This window comes from Teleopsis dalmanni, chromosome 2, assembly GCF_002237135.1.
Source record: "Teleopsis dalmanni isolate 2A chromosome 2, ASM223713v2, whole genome shotgun sequence".
NCBI lineage: Eukaryota > Metazoa > Arthropoda > Insecta > Diptera > Diopsidae > Teleopsis > Teleopsis dalmanni.
The window spans coordinates 59,278,304-59,295,973 of NC_051847.1; the positions used below are offsets into that span (position 1 = coordinate 59,278,304).

At 26.1% G+C, this 17,670-nt stretch overlaps 1 protein-coding gene across 1 annotated transcript in view; it reads left to right on the forward strand.

Annotated features, from left to right (window-relative positions):
- Positions 1 to 10,764: 10,764 nt before the first annotated feature.
- LOC119674659 (nuclear transcription factor Y subunit gamma-like) overlaps positions 10,765 to 17,670 on the forward strand; it is a 17,723-nt gene continuing 10,817 nt past the window's right edge. The window contains exon 1 of the mRNA XM_038085808.1: positions 10,765 to 10,806. Coding sequence (XP_037941736.1) covers positions 10,765 to 10,806 — 42 coding nt within the window. The remainder of the gene's footprint in view (positions 10,807 to 17,670) is intronic.

Below are 17,670 nucleotides of genomic sequence, written 5' to 3' on the forward strand. Positions count from 1 at the left end.
CAAGCATAAAGTTGGCAAGAAATCCAACGACTGCATAACACGGTTGTGCACAACTTGTACCGGAGAGGACGGCTTGTTTGTTAAGCGAGTGGATTGATTGCAAGGTCGTCCACTGTTAAATGGGCGCGAGTGGAGCAACACACTAGCAACAGCAACAGCAACAGCAATAGCACCAGCCAACAACTGCAACAAAAACACCAACTTACAGCAGCAATTTTAATATCAATGCGAGCACAGCAACAGCTTTTCAACCATTCCAGTCAGAGAAAAAAATTAAATAAAGTAGAAAATCAAAGTTGTCTTGGCGCGCCTAAATGAATTTTGTTTAAACTATTATTAACCAAAAATTTAAAGCTAAAAGTCACAACAAATAAAATAAATTATTTTTTATTAAATAACAAAAAAAAATTCAAAAGAAAAAGAAATAAATTTTAAACAATATAAAAAATCGCTTGCATTTGTTAAAAATATTTTTTCTGTTGAATATAAAATATCTTAAGCATTTATGTGGTTTCACTAGTAACTCCAAGAGCATAGATATCGCTGCATTAAAAACATATTTATTTACAGATATGTAATACTGATATGTATATACAATTGTATGTACCATATGTACGTATACTTTTTGACACAAATGTATAACTGATGTTATGAATGGTAGCTTGTAGCTAAATTGTGTTGATTTGTTGATGGCTTTAACTTTTGCAGATTCATTTTCATTTCTACCTAACAGAGTTCAAGCTCATCACTTTAAGCTGGAATTATACATATGTGTGAGAAGGTGGAAGAAATACTGCTTAAATATTTGCATTTAATGCCGAAAAATGTTTACTCAAATACCAATTTAATTATATTTACAAAAAGACATTTATAGCCAGTTAATCTTTATTTAGCTTAAAGTCAACAACATTCTTTATTATAACAACATAATGTAATTAAAACATAAATACTAATTTTGCATATTTTGGAGAATTTTTATAAATTGAAACTAGAAATTTAATAGCGCTTTTATAAGCATAAAAATATATTTAGATTTAAATTTGATCGATATCTAGACTATAACATTAGATGTGGTACCCATTGTTATTCCTTAGCATACCATTCTACAATAGATCACTGCTTAGTTAATTAGTTCTCTACTTCGAGCACCATCTGCCACCACTGTTCTTCAATTTTTATATTAGGCAAATACTTCTACTGTCTAGAACTGAAAGTCATTTTCATTTAATACAAGTTAACAGAATTTTGTTAATATATGAAGTATAGATAATTAGTAGATCTGTTTAGGTAAAAGCCACACTAGTTATCCAACATTGCTTTTAAGAAGATGCTTAGAAGCTAGTAAAGTATATCTTTTAATAAAAATAAATAATAGGTTAAACTAATTCCTGCAAGTAACTTTTACAAAGTTAATTCGTAAAATATCTACGATTCAGTTTTCTTGGAAACCTTGCAAATTATTAAAACTGAATAAATAGGGTAGAACTTAAGTAAAATTGAAATAGTGTTTTTTTTGAAGAACCTACTGAATATATCGAAAGTGATCAGTTTTAATACTCTGTATCTCAAAAACTATGCAAAATAGTTAGAAATTTGTACTGCCTATTCTTATACAATTAATAGATATTTTAAAATTGGTAAAATTTTAAATACTTAAGCTCGATTGAATGCAAACTAAAACTGTTCAGTTTAAAAGCGCATTATTCAATTTAAATTTTTACTTAAATGTTCTCCGTCTCTTGTTTTTACCTTAAGTATTAAATAATAAAACTATCAATCTATTAAAAGAAGAAATATTTTTCGAGTTGTCTCAAAAAAATGTATTTTATATTTATAACAAATTATTAATTACAATTCTCCTATAGTTTAGTTTTTATAATAATAAAGTTCGACATTAGTGTAATGTAAAATTAAAATTGATTTTAATGTTTGATGATGATTCTACGGTTTAACGTATGTGGTTCGCATTTAGGTACTATGGGTACTTTCAAATTTTTAAAGTGAAAGGCGGTTCAAAATACTCTTTGAAAAATAAAGTTATTTCACAATATTTAAAGTATGTAACTATTAAGTGGAATTGTTCCTACTATATGGTCTTCTCTCAAAAATTCCCTTATTATATTAACGGATTGCAATTAAAAAAAAAAGTAAAAAAATTGATTCAAGTATGTGAAGTGATTTTGTATTTAATTCTTATTGCTCTTATAAAATAACGTTTTCAGTTTTGACAAAAGATTGACGGACTTCAAATTCTATTTCAGCAAATAAGAAATTAGATTAGTGATCTTTAAATTTAATGCAAACAGCTAAAACTAATGAATGGATATAGTAGCATAATGGGTTATGTACTGAACTTTAAGAAATCAATAAAAACACGAATTTAGTGTTTTGATTAATATCTTTGAAGAGTGAATGGCAATTAAAACAAAAATTAGATTAATTTGAAAGATTAGTGCCTATTAAAGAAAAATGAAAGTGTTTTTGTTTGTTGTTATTTCTTTCTAAATATCATTAATTTAATTAAGAGTGATATGTATCGTTGTAGTTTTTTATGTAAAATATGACAGTGTGTGAATTATCACCAACATACTAAAGTAGATATACAAAAATAAAAGAATATGTTATAATTTCTTTCCAAATAATCATTAATTTAATTGAAAATGATATATATACATGCTTGAAGTTTTGATGACAGTGTAAAAATTATCACCGACATACAATAATAGATTTACAAAAATAGTAGAATATGTTTGTAAAAGGGTTACTATATCGTTCTGGGTCTGCAAATAAATTATGCTTTTGTGAAATAGTATGAGTGGCATAAGAAGCTAATTTTATTTTTACTTTATTTTTCTTTATATTTATTATTTCTTGATATATTTATATCTATTTCTTTATTATTATAATATTTTATTATTAGTTTACGATATCATTAGTATCTAACAAAGATAATAGTAATTCTTAGAATACTTCATCCTTTAATATCCCCTTAAAAGAGACAAATTTAAAACTTAAAGATCAATAAAACGTTAAGCTAAGCCTCAGTAATTTTTGTACGATATATACTAAGCTCGATATATTTTTAAGGAGAGAGAAAGGAATGAAAAATTGTGGACAGTTGAACTATACCTCTAACAACACAGCAATCAATACGTTACGCGAGCCTTAAAAGTTGTTTTAAGGCTCTTAAAATCGATTTTAAGATCGCGTAAACACCCTAAATTGAATTTTGCTTAAAAGCACTTTTAGCTTACTAAATGTAGTTTAACATCACTTTTAGTAAGAAATGTCACTTTTAATCTTTGCGTAAACACCTTAAAAGCAGTTTAAGGTTTGAATTGTCAGCTGTTAACAGTAAATAGGTACAAATAATTTGAATTTTATTACAAATAACACTAACCAAATAACTAAAAATATGGAGAAAAAGGAAATGAAAAGAAAAAATTGGATGAAAGAGGAGGAAGAATGTTTAATTAAAATATTTGCAGAAAAACAAATAATTAAATTGTTAGACGGCAAAAAATATAGAAAAAGCCTAATTGCATCCCAGAATCTAAATTAATTAAACTTGTTTATTTTTTATTCTCTATTTGAAAATCTTAACTTTACCGTAATGATAACTATATATTTAAAACATTTTAGTTTAGTTTAAATTAAGTTTATTATTTTCAATTATTTAAATTTGTCATTAAGCACAAATTGTTATAAATATATTATATTATATATATTATATTGTTATTATAAAAAAAAATAAAAAAAATTATAAATTAATTAATTTAAAATTGGTTTTTTCTACATTATTTTTTTAATTGCTTCTATGTAGAAGTGGAAATTTTCTCGCCAAGTACGCTCATATATGATCTCGCATAAGTTGTCCGGACGACAAATTTTGTCGATTGTACATATGTTCAGGTTGGGAATATTCAACCCTTCAACGAAAGTATTTTCTGCTGGTGCCATTTTATCCTTAAATAAATCTACAAGCCTGAAAAATATTTGTCGATTCACTCTAAAATTAACAATCCATTGTTCATCGTCATAGAACTACAGAACTTCAACATCCCACCATTCCGAACTTCTCTTCCTTTTGCTAAAAGTTCTTATTCGTGGTGGAAGCTAAAAACAAAAATGCATTCTAAATATTTTATGAAAAACTTTATAAAAACATTTACATTCATTAAAGCCTCATTAGCGGAACTTATTGCCATTTTATTAAAGAGCTGCAATCGCATTTCTCGTAATTTTGTAAATTTTTTACGAGATGTTTTAAAAATCTGCATTGTTGCTTCATTATTATTTTCTACAATTTTGCTTATATTTCTTTTTTGCAATAAAAGTAAAACAATTTGTAGTTTTACTCTATTCATTTTAAAAATGTTTAATATCAACATTTCTGTTTACTGTTAAACAGCTGATTGATTGACAGCTACCTTAAAAGTGCTTTTAATTTTTGTGCGTAAACGCTCTAAGAACAAATTTTACAATCAGTTTTAAAAGTGATTTTAAGACTCGCGTAAACGTAGTGAATGTCTTCTGTCCGCTTGCTACTGACATTCAAATTTGATTTGATTAATTTGATTATAAAAAAATTCGTTAAATTCATGTAAAGTTAATCGAATACAAATGCTTATAAATAATTTCAAATAGAAATTTGGAAAATCACGAGAAATTGTTATTAATTTTAAGCTTATGTGACATTTACTCGGTGAAAAGGATTTAAATTCGCAAAATATGGTAAAAAAATTTCATAGGTCAGTGAGATATTAAATGACTATCCATAATAGTAATATCTATTATAATAGATATCAGATTCAATAGATTTTAGAATCAATAGATTGTCTAACTCAAAATATAATTCCATAAAGATTTTAAAAGATCTGTTTTTATTTACAATTTCTGTGTAACTTTAATAGCAGCTTATGTCTTCAACTCTTTGAACATGACATCAATTATAAAAATAAGTAATTAAACAAGGCAATAATATATATAAATATATAAAGCTTTTGCACTTAATTTGTTTTATCATTGAGAAGAATTCGATAAAATTTCTTAGAATGGGGATATATTTTTTTGCAAATTATAGTTAAAAACTCATGATAAGATGCAGAAATGTGATTTCAAATTAATATTTATAATTCTCATTTGATTTAAACTATGTTCTAATTAAATTTCATTCATCATGGATTACGTCCTTGCATATTTTTTAAAGTTTAATGTATTCATTTATTGTAGATTGGTTTTGAATTTGAATAGCTTTATATTATTTTGATATTTGGTAATTATCCGAATATTCCATTAAAATGGAATTAGCATATTGTCATGTAAAGAAATACTTTTTATGTGTATAGCAATAATAAATGGCTTTTATTAGAAATAATGATAAAAATAATAATAATTAAAATAATGTTAGATTAAATTTTCTAAGATTGAAGTCCTGAATTTTATTAATATACATATAACTATACCATTGTATACTTATAAACACATTATTTTTGTAATCTATTAAACCAGGAATATCGCAATAGTTGTTTCTTATATTTATAACAATAATGTAAAATAAAATATATGTTGATATTTTAAATTATGGATAGAAGAAATTGATGAACTATTATGAATTAAAAATATTTATATAAATATTTATATGAATAATATGTATTTACTATCTCAGTTATAGCTTTAACACAACTAACTTGATAATTAAGATTTATATAGAAAAACAAAATAGAAAATATTGCTTTACAGTTTCGTGATCTCAATGCTAAACACAAATGCTTTAAAGCATAAATATAGCATAGAGCACCCGCTTTAGCAGATTAGAGCATTTAAGTAATACTAAACACACTTATTAGTATTTGAAGTATAATTTAAATGATCAAAACTATTTTAGCGACATAAATAGCTATTTTGCTATACCACACTTAAGCCAGAATTCATTATCGCTCTGTGGGATGGTGTTCAATTCTGTTTGAAATCAGTTGGCTTCACTGTGGTAAAGGTATATTATCATCGAGTGACTGCTACGTTTTTGTGCAGATCGGTGTTATCTAGTAGTCTTATTATAGGAAAGTCTGCAATATAGGCGTGAACATTCATACTGGAGAGTACTGCTTTACTTTATTATTCTCACTATTAATTGCCAAATTTCCTCGAATTTTTATTTAAGAAGTATCTTTTTTTATATAATGTGGTTTACTTTTTTATTTCAGAAATTTAAATATCCAGATATAAAATGTAAAATAAATACGAGCAAGCTATTGTCTTATAGACATATAAAAACCTAAGTTTTTTCTCAGATAAAAAATAAAACTAATGTCTTTTATGGAGTATGAACTAATTAAATAAATATTTAATTTAATTTTCAATGGTTTTGTAATATATTAAAATTACTTTATTTATTCTTAACTAAAAACTTTTTTTTATATTTGCTATTTTATTGTGTATTTTTATTTTTTGTTACTCTATTTACTAATTGTACTGTCATACTGTTTACAAGGTATTTATGCAACTAATTGTGCAATTACCGCTAATTGTGAAATCTAAACAACACATCTTTATCAAAATAATATTTATTTATTTCCTCTATTATTAAATTTCAGTTATATATAAATTTCCAAAGTTACAGTTTTACTCAAAATATTTTCAACTGTATTATTAATAAAATTATGTTCGATTTTGGTTTTGTTCCGATTTTTGGATTTTGTTTCTGAATTATAACAGTTTGACTTTTCAATTTTTTAACATTACAAATAATATTATTAATAAAGAAAAGATGTCGGATTTCACATTACCAATGTAAAGTCATAAAGCCAAAGATTTTTAAACACCTATTTAGTAGGTTTTAAAAAAATTCTTTAGATTAAATGACGAAAATTTTTATGATTATTGTACAATCAAAATTAAATTAATATATATCATATTACGTTAATATATATTCTTACTAATCTGAGATAAATTTTCAATGAAGAAGCTTAAATAATTAGAAATCTTGGTCAATGACCAAATATAATATACTAATAAATTACTTAAGCAAATCGAATTAAATTAATCATTAATTTACAAACTCATATATATTAGTAAATTAAATTTTTAAAATTTACAATAAAACCAAAAAAATCAAAGCATTGAAATTAGTTGCTATCAGTGCTAAATCAACAAAAAATAAAATTTTATAATGAAAATCGAATTTTATTGTTCGAAAAATTAAGTGAATCTTTATTTTTTAAATGAAATGAAAAAAAAAAAATATTTTAACAAAATATGCAAGACTTAACTAGCAATCATCTTCGACCTAAACAAATAATAATGTTTTTATTACCAATAAAAAACAGTGAGATACAGAGATACTCGCGCCTTTTTGAGATATCTTAACGAGGGTCTGATGAATTGCCTCAGTTCAACTGCGGTTGAAAACTAATGATTTCTGTAAGTTACCTGTTCAAATGAGTAGAGTTTAAAATTTAATATAAAAATGTTTTAAAAAGAGTTCACCTTGTGGCGTCTTGACTACAAACTCTTTAAATTAATTTTAAAACTTATTTGTGGTGTATTGTAAACAAAGTGTGAAACTACTTTGTAGATATTTTTTTTAAAATAATATTGTGTTTTTTTTTGTTATTTGACTTAATGTGCCAACAATTAAATAATTTTCGTAGAAGTATAAAAATTAATTTATTTTCAAAATTATCGAATATTGTAGATTTATAACTTAGTGCCCCCATAAAACATAGACAACATTTGGTTTATGGATATGTATTTCAAAGAAGCATTAAAACATATCATAAACATATTATTTTTATAAAGCACAGAATAATAAAATAACTATTAAGTAATAAATTAATAAAGTCGTATGATTGCTGTCGAAAATATCTATCAATGGAATTGACTTAGTGTGGCAAATAAGTACGAAAGTCAAATGGTAATAAAACATAATTTAGTGTAATTTAATTAATTTTAATAATAAAAAATTATATACAAATAAAACAAAAACAAAGAGGAAAATTTTAGCTTCTAGATTTTTGAATTTTGCGATTCTTGACTAGTTTTAAAGCAGGAAATTAATATCTGACACAAAATTTGTTTACAGTTTTATTTAAGGTCATATACTATTAGTAGAAATCTGAGTTAAGAGACAAACTTGGGCGTAGGTAAGAAGGACATATGGGGATTGTAGGCCCACATAAAAGTGTCTCTTAAGTAATTTTTATTAATATTTTATAATGAAAGCTGGACTCATGGAGAAATGACCCTCCTACTAAATATGTTGGATCGATGGCAAAGATATGGACGTGTGCATTTGCAGATAGTCGTTGGAAGCAATTGACATCAAATTCTTATTTTATTAACTGTTTATTTAGAAAATAATATATAATATTGACTATAAATATTGTGTGGAGGTTCAGTGCATTTATTTTGAATTGTCTTTTATTTTTATTTCTGCTCATCATATTCAATAAAGAAAATTTCTTCAAATGTGGATACCCTAACCTGCTTACTAACTATGCCCATTAAGAAAAGCCACACTGTATTTGTCAATAAAAGTTAAATTTCAGAGCTTCAAAGTATCTATTTTGAATAATCTTCCTTTTTATTTCTGCTCGTTGCTTTCCATATAGAAAATTTCTTCAAATGTGGATCCCCTAACCTGCTTTTAGCTATGCCCATGAGGAAAACACACATTGTATCTGTTAAATATAGTTAATTCAAATATATAAGACTAATTTATTGATTGTAATTATTGATGATATCAAATAATAACATGTTTAATTAAGATAATGATTTAATATCATATTTTCAAAGATGAAAAATTTAATAGAAATATGATATAAAAAAATAAATCAAGAATTTTATATCAAAATTAATAGATAAACAACACATATATAATATATATGAATATATATTCAAGAAAATTAAATTTAATATAAACATTGTTGTATAGTTGTTGCTAAGGTCGTTTATTTAATACATATTAAAATTAGAATTAAAATACATATATATGTGAATATTTAACACAAATTAATAAATGTAATTTTTTATCATTTTTATGTTTTAAATAAACTCGTTGAGAATCAAAAAAGTTATTATAAATTCTTCGTAATAACAATTAATTATTAATATAGTAACTAAATCACAACATACTATAATATAATATAGTCAATAATATTAAGCTAACATTAATATAATGTTATTATACTATTAATTAAGGAAGTAAAAAAATAGTAATATCTTCTTCAATATCTTAATGACTTATAGTTTATTAAACTAACAAAGACCACCTACTTTAAAATAATATATTTAAATTATTCAAATCCAACTTTAATCTAAGTAACTCAAATTTACATTTGCGTGTTCTTTACTTTATCTCTGCATTGAAATTCTTAACTATTGCTTTAATGTTTATGCAACAATTGCTAATAATCGCCTAACGACACCTCACCCAAAATATATATGAGAAACCGTTTGCACGCAACTGCAACTTTAATCAGATATCTAGTCAATGCGATGTAATTTAATTAGTATTCAACATTTAGTATCTTAACCTCAACCTCAAACTAAACAAAAGACATGAAATGCAGTCACAACACAAATTACATTATAAACAAACATCAGAGATAATATAGGGATGCTGTTTGTTTTTGCCTATGCAATTGCCACTGCAGTTGCAGTCGCATTTGCAATATTAAAATGCGTTGGCCTGAAAGACTTGCAATAATATTTTTTATTTATTTATTCACACTTCGACATGCAAACCTTTTAATATTCAAATCGAACTTTGGGCTTAAGAGCTTCAACGCTGACATCGCACCTTGGCCTACGCAACTGCATTTAAGATACGAACGCTTACATATCTTATTGTTATTCGGTTATGCACTTTAGTGCCAAAGCTGCATTAATTAATTAAAAAAGTTAACATGTTTTCCTGTTGTCTATTAATTCATGTTTAAATAAATACTTTTAATGATTTCGAATCCTTATTGTCCTTACGTGTTGACAAACTGGGAAACAGCAAAGTGTTTGTGTCTTTAATTTATGGTTTATAGACCTCACACCAATCTTCAGATACATGCAAATGTCATGTTGATTTAATACGTGATCAAATAGTTAAATCTTTTTCCCTTGTAGACTTAATTGAACATAAAAATATAATTAATGATGATAACAATGCGTGAGAAATAACAATCAGTAAGATTTAAGTAGAGAAAACATATAATTTTATTTATGGGTACCCCAGTAATTGTCTAGTACTCGTAATTCAAGAAATATTTTCAGTTGAATGTAGACTAATTGCGATACATACTATTATATTATATTATTGACATTACAATTTTTACTCATGACAATTTTTTCAATAGATATTTAACAAATTTTTTGATAGTATACTGACATAGGCGAGTATAAATACAGTCATAAAAAGGTAATATATAATTGAATGGTGTGTAACATTCCACACCCAGTATTGGCAGAGAACATCCGCAGTGTAATAAATTTAATTGCTTACATCAGATATCTAGTAGATGGATCATACAATGATCACGTGTATCGGAGAATTAACTGGAAAAAGTATTTAGAAAGTTTAAGATTCAGGTTGGTCTACAAACTAATTAGTACTAATAGTCTATTTTACTAAATAAAAACTATTGTACTAAATAAGCTAAAAGAATAGTATTGAAAGGCGAAGGAAACACACGAAGTTGAAGCATTCTCCCATTTACTTTAGATAACAGCACAATCGAGGATGTTTGCAATTTCAATTACCTAAACTACACCATGAATGTCAATGGCGAATCTGCAGAGTATATAGATGTTAAAGTTAGCAAAGCGAGAAAAGCGTTCGGTCGATTAAAAAAATTGTAGTCTTCGTATCAAATATCAAGATCAACAAAACTAAAAAACTATTTATCACGTATCAAATCGGTCATGCTCTGTGGTTGCGAAAGTTGGGGTATCAACACCAATGAAATAAAAAAACTTCAAACTTTCAAACCCCAGTGATATATCAAAAGCCGCATTAGAGTGGAATCCAACGGGTAAACAAAAACCTGATAGATCACGTAAAAGGTGGAGAAGGTCGGTGTTAGCAGAGCTTGAGTTTACAGAACTAAACTGTCAACAATTAAAAATACTGTCTTTAAATACTATTTATAAACAGAATAAGATATCGTAATCGGATTAAAATGTAACGCTTCCAAGTGGAGTGAATAAAGGGGAAAATATTTTGTAAACACACATATAAACATCTGTATAATATGTATATATATGTATAATAACATATGATATATTATATGTAATTATTTAATTATATTGATATGTATTATTGTATAAAAATAGATCAAATGTGAAGAAATTTTCAAATTTAAAATAATTTTAATTTTTAATGAAGTTAATTTTTGGGCTTGTCACAGAACTCTGTTGTATATCGCCAAATATCCATTAGGATATGAAAATTTTCTCATCAAATTCTTAAATAAAAATTATGTAAAAGTTAAAAATAATTTTTGTGTTTAGATAATTAGAGTATTAATCCTTAATTAATCTTATGAATTAAGAAAATAAATGAGATTTTAATGAATATGAATATGTGTCAAATAATTACAATGATTTTGCTCTTATACAAACGAATACATACAAGAAATATTAACAAATATTGACATAAATGGAAATTATATTAAAATTTGTTTCTTTACAATAATAAGCTTTAATGTAACATTTAGTACAATAGTAATAATTTATCTATTGCATAAATGTTTTATAACACGAACTTTAAAATCTGGGTTTGTCATTTAAGTTTGAAATTAATTTTAAATCGATTACATCTAAACAAAATTGGCGCCATGTTACCATTAAAGTTATAATTTCTGCGTATTGTTACAGTTAAAGCTTTTTGTCTTTTTATTATAGATAAATAATTTCAACAATTGTGTTAAAAAAAAACTTAATAAAAAAGTAGTAATAAATGTTACATTTAAATGTCCGTAGGCGTTGCTGATATTTTCCAACCATAAATCTCGTAAAGGTTTAGCTAAAGCTTTAGACTCAAGCCAAATGACTTAAATGACATTAATTTAAAAAAAAGAAATAAATAAAATGTAATCAAAATGCTATAAAACTAATGCTTTTTGGATTATCGCAAAGGCTAGTCAAGGTTATACAAAGTCCGCAAATTATGCTTAAGAGCGGGATTATTATCAATTATGCAGAAAATTATCTTGGCGACATAACACCATGAGTGGTTAATTTTTTTCCTTTTTTTGCTAATATCCAAGCCCGTTTTTTGAGGTTTTTATTACTGACTGTTCAATTTATTTAATCCAAGAATGGTAATTGCCATTAAATAATTATATACCGCACGTGTTATTCTCTATTGTTTATAAGATTTAGATTACAATTTTTTTATTTCACTTTAATATCTATTATATAAAATTTGGTAAATAATAAAAGTTTGAAAGAAACCTTTTTTGGAAAATTTTAATAGATGTTGGTTGATATGCAGGTGTTATATTTAATTAAAAAAAATATATAAAGAAAATACATTGGTAAAAAAATTAATTAAACTTAATGTCAATTAAAATGGTAGTATCTGTCACGATATTCGAAGAGGAGGATAGCCATTAAGCTGGTTCTTATTTTTCGAAAATTGGATTTCTTTATGAGAAAAAAGAAAAATTATTGATTTATAGAAAAAACAACATATGTATATTTTTTTGTTGGTTATAATGGGGTACTAGATCTGTTATAGAAAGGCATTTAGAGGCATTTGATTCAATTAAGCTGAAGCTTCCTTAGTTACTAAAGATAAACCAAAACACCTTTTATTTAATCTTATATATGAAAAAATATGGATATTCATATATAAATAAGTAATTTTCACTTGAAATAAACAGAACTGTGAAAGGTGACGAAGAGGAAGACCCTATCTGTGAGGGAGTGACCATATTAAGGTTATACTTCCTGCACATACTTAAGAGCTTTTGCACGGAGTAGAGGTGTCTAATGTGAAATCCTAGAGAGTTAGGTTGAAATGTGGCATCGTGTTGTGGGCTCTACTTACTTAAATAAAAAACAGAACTAACAAAACTGGTTAAGAGAAAGACAGTGTGTCTGCGATGGAGTGAACAAATTGTGGTTATATTAACTACTCATATTTAAGAGCTTGTGCAAGGAGTATAATTGTCTAAAGTGAAATCCTAGAGTCAAGTTAAAATCTGGCATCGTGTTGTGGGGAGTACTTAAATAAATAAAAAATAGAATTAATAAACCTGGCGAAAGGAAAGACAGTGTCTGCGGTGGAGTGACTAAATTTTGGTTACATTAACCACACAGACTTAGGAGCATGTGTACGGAGTGGAGGTACTTGAAGGAAACTGCTGGAAGAGTCAGATTGAAATATGGTTATGTGTTGGAATTATTTTAATTGGTATGCAATATGAATATATAATAAGTAAATAATTAGTATATAATATTAGTATCTAATATTGCTTAAAGAAATTGACGATATTAGCCACAAAGTTAGGGTCACTTAAATTATAACTAAGATTTAAGAAAGCTAATAATAATAGCATGATTTTTCTTATATATTTATTCCATTAATCCATTACTTATTAAAATAAATTAAATTATACTCATTATCATACTCATCATTATTCTTCTCATTATTTACTTTTATGTAATTGTACTATTGTTACAATATCTATTACAAAAACTTAGACTATATATTAGAATCCGTATAAAAATTAATATGTTATTCACAGTAGTCTTCTAGATTGCTTCTAGAAAGAAAGATTGGTTTGTATTATCTCCATTTTTAGTAAATTTAGTCAATTTAGTCCATACAAACAAAAAAACCATCACATAAAATTTAAAACTATTTTAAGATTAAAGCTACTTGTCTGCTACTATTTAATCCTTCTGATTTTTAAGCTTTGAATACCTGCAATTGTCTGTAACAAATATTCCTTCAATATAAAAATACTATTTATATTCGATTTGCAAACTGTTGCCAATTATCGATTTACAATTTAATTGCTACTGATTTTGCTATATTTGACTTTCGCTGTTTATTCAACAAGAGGACCTCAAAACCATATCTTGATTCCATTTTAAAAAGTGAGTATTCTTCTCATATCACAAAAATGAAAAATACCTTAACAAACGTTCAAAATGGGTAAGTCAGTCAGTTTTAATGCTTTTTTTTGTAAAAATTTTAGTTAATTTTTTTTTGTAGTTTTTGTTTTTGTGTTGTCAATATTGACTTAGCGCAATGACATTTTAGTGCAAAACTTCACAAAACATAAAAAGTGCAATAAATGCTCCTGCACTTTTGTCGCAGATTTCTGTTTGAGTTCACACAAAAGATGCCGCTGCTGCCGTTGCCGACATATCTTCTGCTTTTGGAAATGTTAACTAAAATGTAATTTTAGTTTGTAGTTTTCAATTTTGTTTCGCCTAGGTTTGGCCTTCATCTAAACAATATGCTAATACTAGAACGAAAAAACAAAAATGAGATGACAGACGGTTAGACAGACAGACTGCAGGTTGAACTTTGTTTTCGTGCACTGTTTTCAAACAAATTTTTATTGTTTATGTGTTTGGCATTAAAAAGTGAAGTACATACCACCAAAAGGGCTTGAGATTGCTCTGCAGCTTTTGTACTTGTTTCTGAGTTTGACATGCCACAAAGGTTGCAATAAATAAAATTGGTTCTAAGTCTAAGTCAACTTTTTATTATTATTATATTTTTTATTGTTGTTGTTATCGCATACAAAGGTTCGTTAATTTAAAACTGTGACAACAAGTTTGTTGCTTGAGTCTTTTGTTATTAATGCGGAATATCAGAATTTCAATAATTGTTGGCTGTTGTATCATAACAAAAGATCTGAACCAACGACTCAAGGTAACAAACTGAATTTTAAACTACAAGGTACTACATAGTTTTGTTACTATTATTAATATGAAATTATTTTAGCTCAATTTCATGCATTTGCTATGTAATATGGTACATTACAAGTATCTTAGCAATTGTGTGTTATTGTGTACTGATGTTAGATAGTATCTAGAATTTCGTGTTTGATATACTAATTTAAAGCAAGATTTTTCTCACATTTAATGCTAGAAATTAAATAAAAATATGTATTCTTAAGACTCTTTTGTGAACTTTAAAGTAAACAACTATTTTATGCTGTTGTTTACGTTGTTGCTTATTAAAAAACTATATATTTTATATTATTACTTATAAATGAAAACTTATATTTTATTTTTAATTAATATTGTTTAGTTATTTCGTCTAAAAATGTTGCCAAAGTTTCGAAGTTAATTTGATATTTTTCTTAGGATGTAATATTCCATCCTATATAATTACTAATAGGATATAAGAAATAACTACATAAAATAAATTGAAAAGTAAAAACCTAAAATACAGTTTTTAATTTGAGAATTCAGAAAAAATTAGTAAACATTAAAAACTATTATCCATAAACATATGTAAATAAATTAAATAAATATATATATATGTATATATATCCTTAAAGCAATCCTAATAGATGTATGGGGTGAACAGGCTATTGAGAACTAAGGTACCAATATAAGGATATAAACGAGAATTGTGAAAATTATAAATATCTGAAGTGGTTGATTTTAATTCATATCAGTTCGATATTCTGAACTATGGCGTTGTCTCGAAAACCGTTAAATCTAGCTTCCGCAAAGCATCGAAGAGAGCTTTGGATCATTGTAATTCAAGTTTCCAACATATGCGTATGTTATTATAGTTGAAATGTTTCGTTTTATTCAATTTCTAATTATTTTTTATACTTGTTAAGTACAAAAATTAAAAGATAATTTTTTTTTATTTTGCATAAAATATTTGGTACATAATGTACCAAGAGTCTTTCTTGTTCTGAGCACTTTTACACAAATAAATCTAGAAATTTATTGATCTATCTCCTCGTCATTTTCATTTTATCCAATTCGTATATATATTTTTTTTCTTTCGGACATATGGACATAGTAGTTTTTTATTGGATACCAACTTTATGTCAATTTATGCACAGCTCACTTATCAAAAAATAAGTTAACGGATTCGTTAAGATAGGTAAGTTGAGTTTGTCATTTTAAGTGTTTTAACTGTTAATAATTTTTATATTACACAAAAAAAAACATAATAGACCATAATATAATTGCCACAAAAATTAATATTTCTATGTTTCCTCTCAAACACTTGGTCAGATGTGACTAATCGTTGTAATAGGGAACGATGTAAATTCTTCCAAACTTTAAGTACAAAGAAAAAAAATCGTTAATCTCAACGGTTCGGCTTTTTGACATAAAGGATGACCTATAGTAATTTAACATTTTATGACTTTAATTTTTGTGTTTCTCAAATGACACTTCATTTATTAAATTTGGCCAACAACCTTGACCCAGCATTGAAACAAAACAAAACGACGACAAAGTAATTTAACATTTTAAATGCAACTGACTACACTAAAGTGACATTATAATTATATACATTTTTATCTTTCATTTTTGTTTTTGAGATGTTATTATTTAAATCATCTACAGCCGCATAATTTAAAACCTAAAAATATTTTTCAAAATAATTTTCAAAGCTTTTTAATGTACTTATCTTACTGAAATGAAAAAAAAGCCATTAAAAATTTGGAAAAAAAATTAAAATATTTAAATTATCCAATTACAGCCACTAAAACCTTTCAAAAATACTAAAAATTTTTTTAAATAGATAAAATAAATACCTATGTTGCAAATTAATATGCTAAATTTTATTTTTTTAATACCTACATTAAGACCGAAAAGTTTTCGGAAATTCTCATTTAAAATTCGCGCGCTGTATATTTTTCGATATTTTAAGTTTATGTAGTTTGGCAGCACTGTCCTTAATTACTATGCCAAAAATGAGCGCGATCTGTCAGACAGTTCGTTTACGGCAGCTGTTGAAACCAGTTCACCTCAGTAGGGCGTTGCGAAAAAAACAATGGAAAAAAATATTGAACAAAGAGTTTGCATCAAATTTTGTGTTTCGAACGAAATTTCGTGTGCAGAATCGTTGCGAATGCTACAAAAGGCTTATGGGGAATCAGTTTTATCGAAAACTCAAGTTTATGAGTGGTACAAAGCCTTCCAGGACGGTCGTACGACCGTCGAAGACATTTCGCAACGCACTACTGAGGGGAACTGGTTTCAACAGCTGCCGTAAACGAACTGTCTGACAGATCGAGCTCATTTTTGGCATAGTAATTAAGGACAGTGCTGCCAAACTACATAAACTTAAAATATCGAAAAATATACAGCGCGCGAATTTTAAATGAGAATTTCCGAAAACTTTTCAGTCTTAATGTATGATTGATTCTTGATTTCAATAGTCAACGCTAGGTAATTTACAAAGTATAGTTCTTTTAATTTTTAACATTTAAAAAAAAAACATAGAGTGAACTTTATAGATACATAAATGCAGTTGATTAATAAATAAAGTGATTATTTTCTGAACAAAAAATTAATTTAATGTACTTTATGAGGAGAATAAGTAAATATTGTTTGTTTAGATATTCATAAATTAATTGAAATAATTTATTTGTTTTTAATTTATTTAAAATAACTCTCCTTGAAAAATTCTAGAAGATCAAATTTGAATAATGTAGCTATGGTTTCATGTTGGTTTTG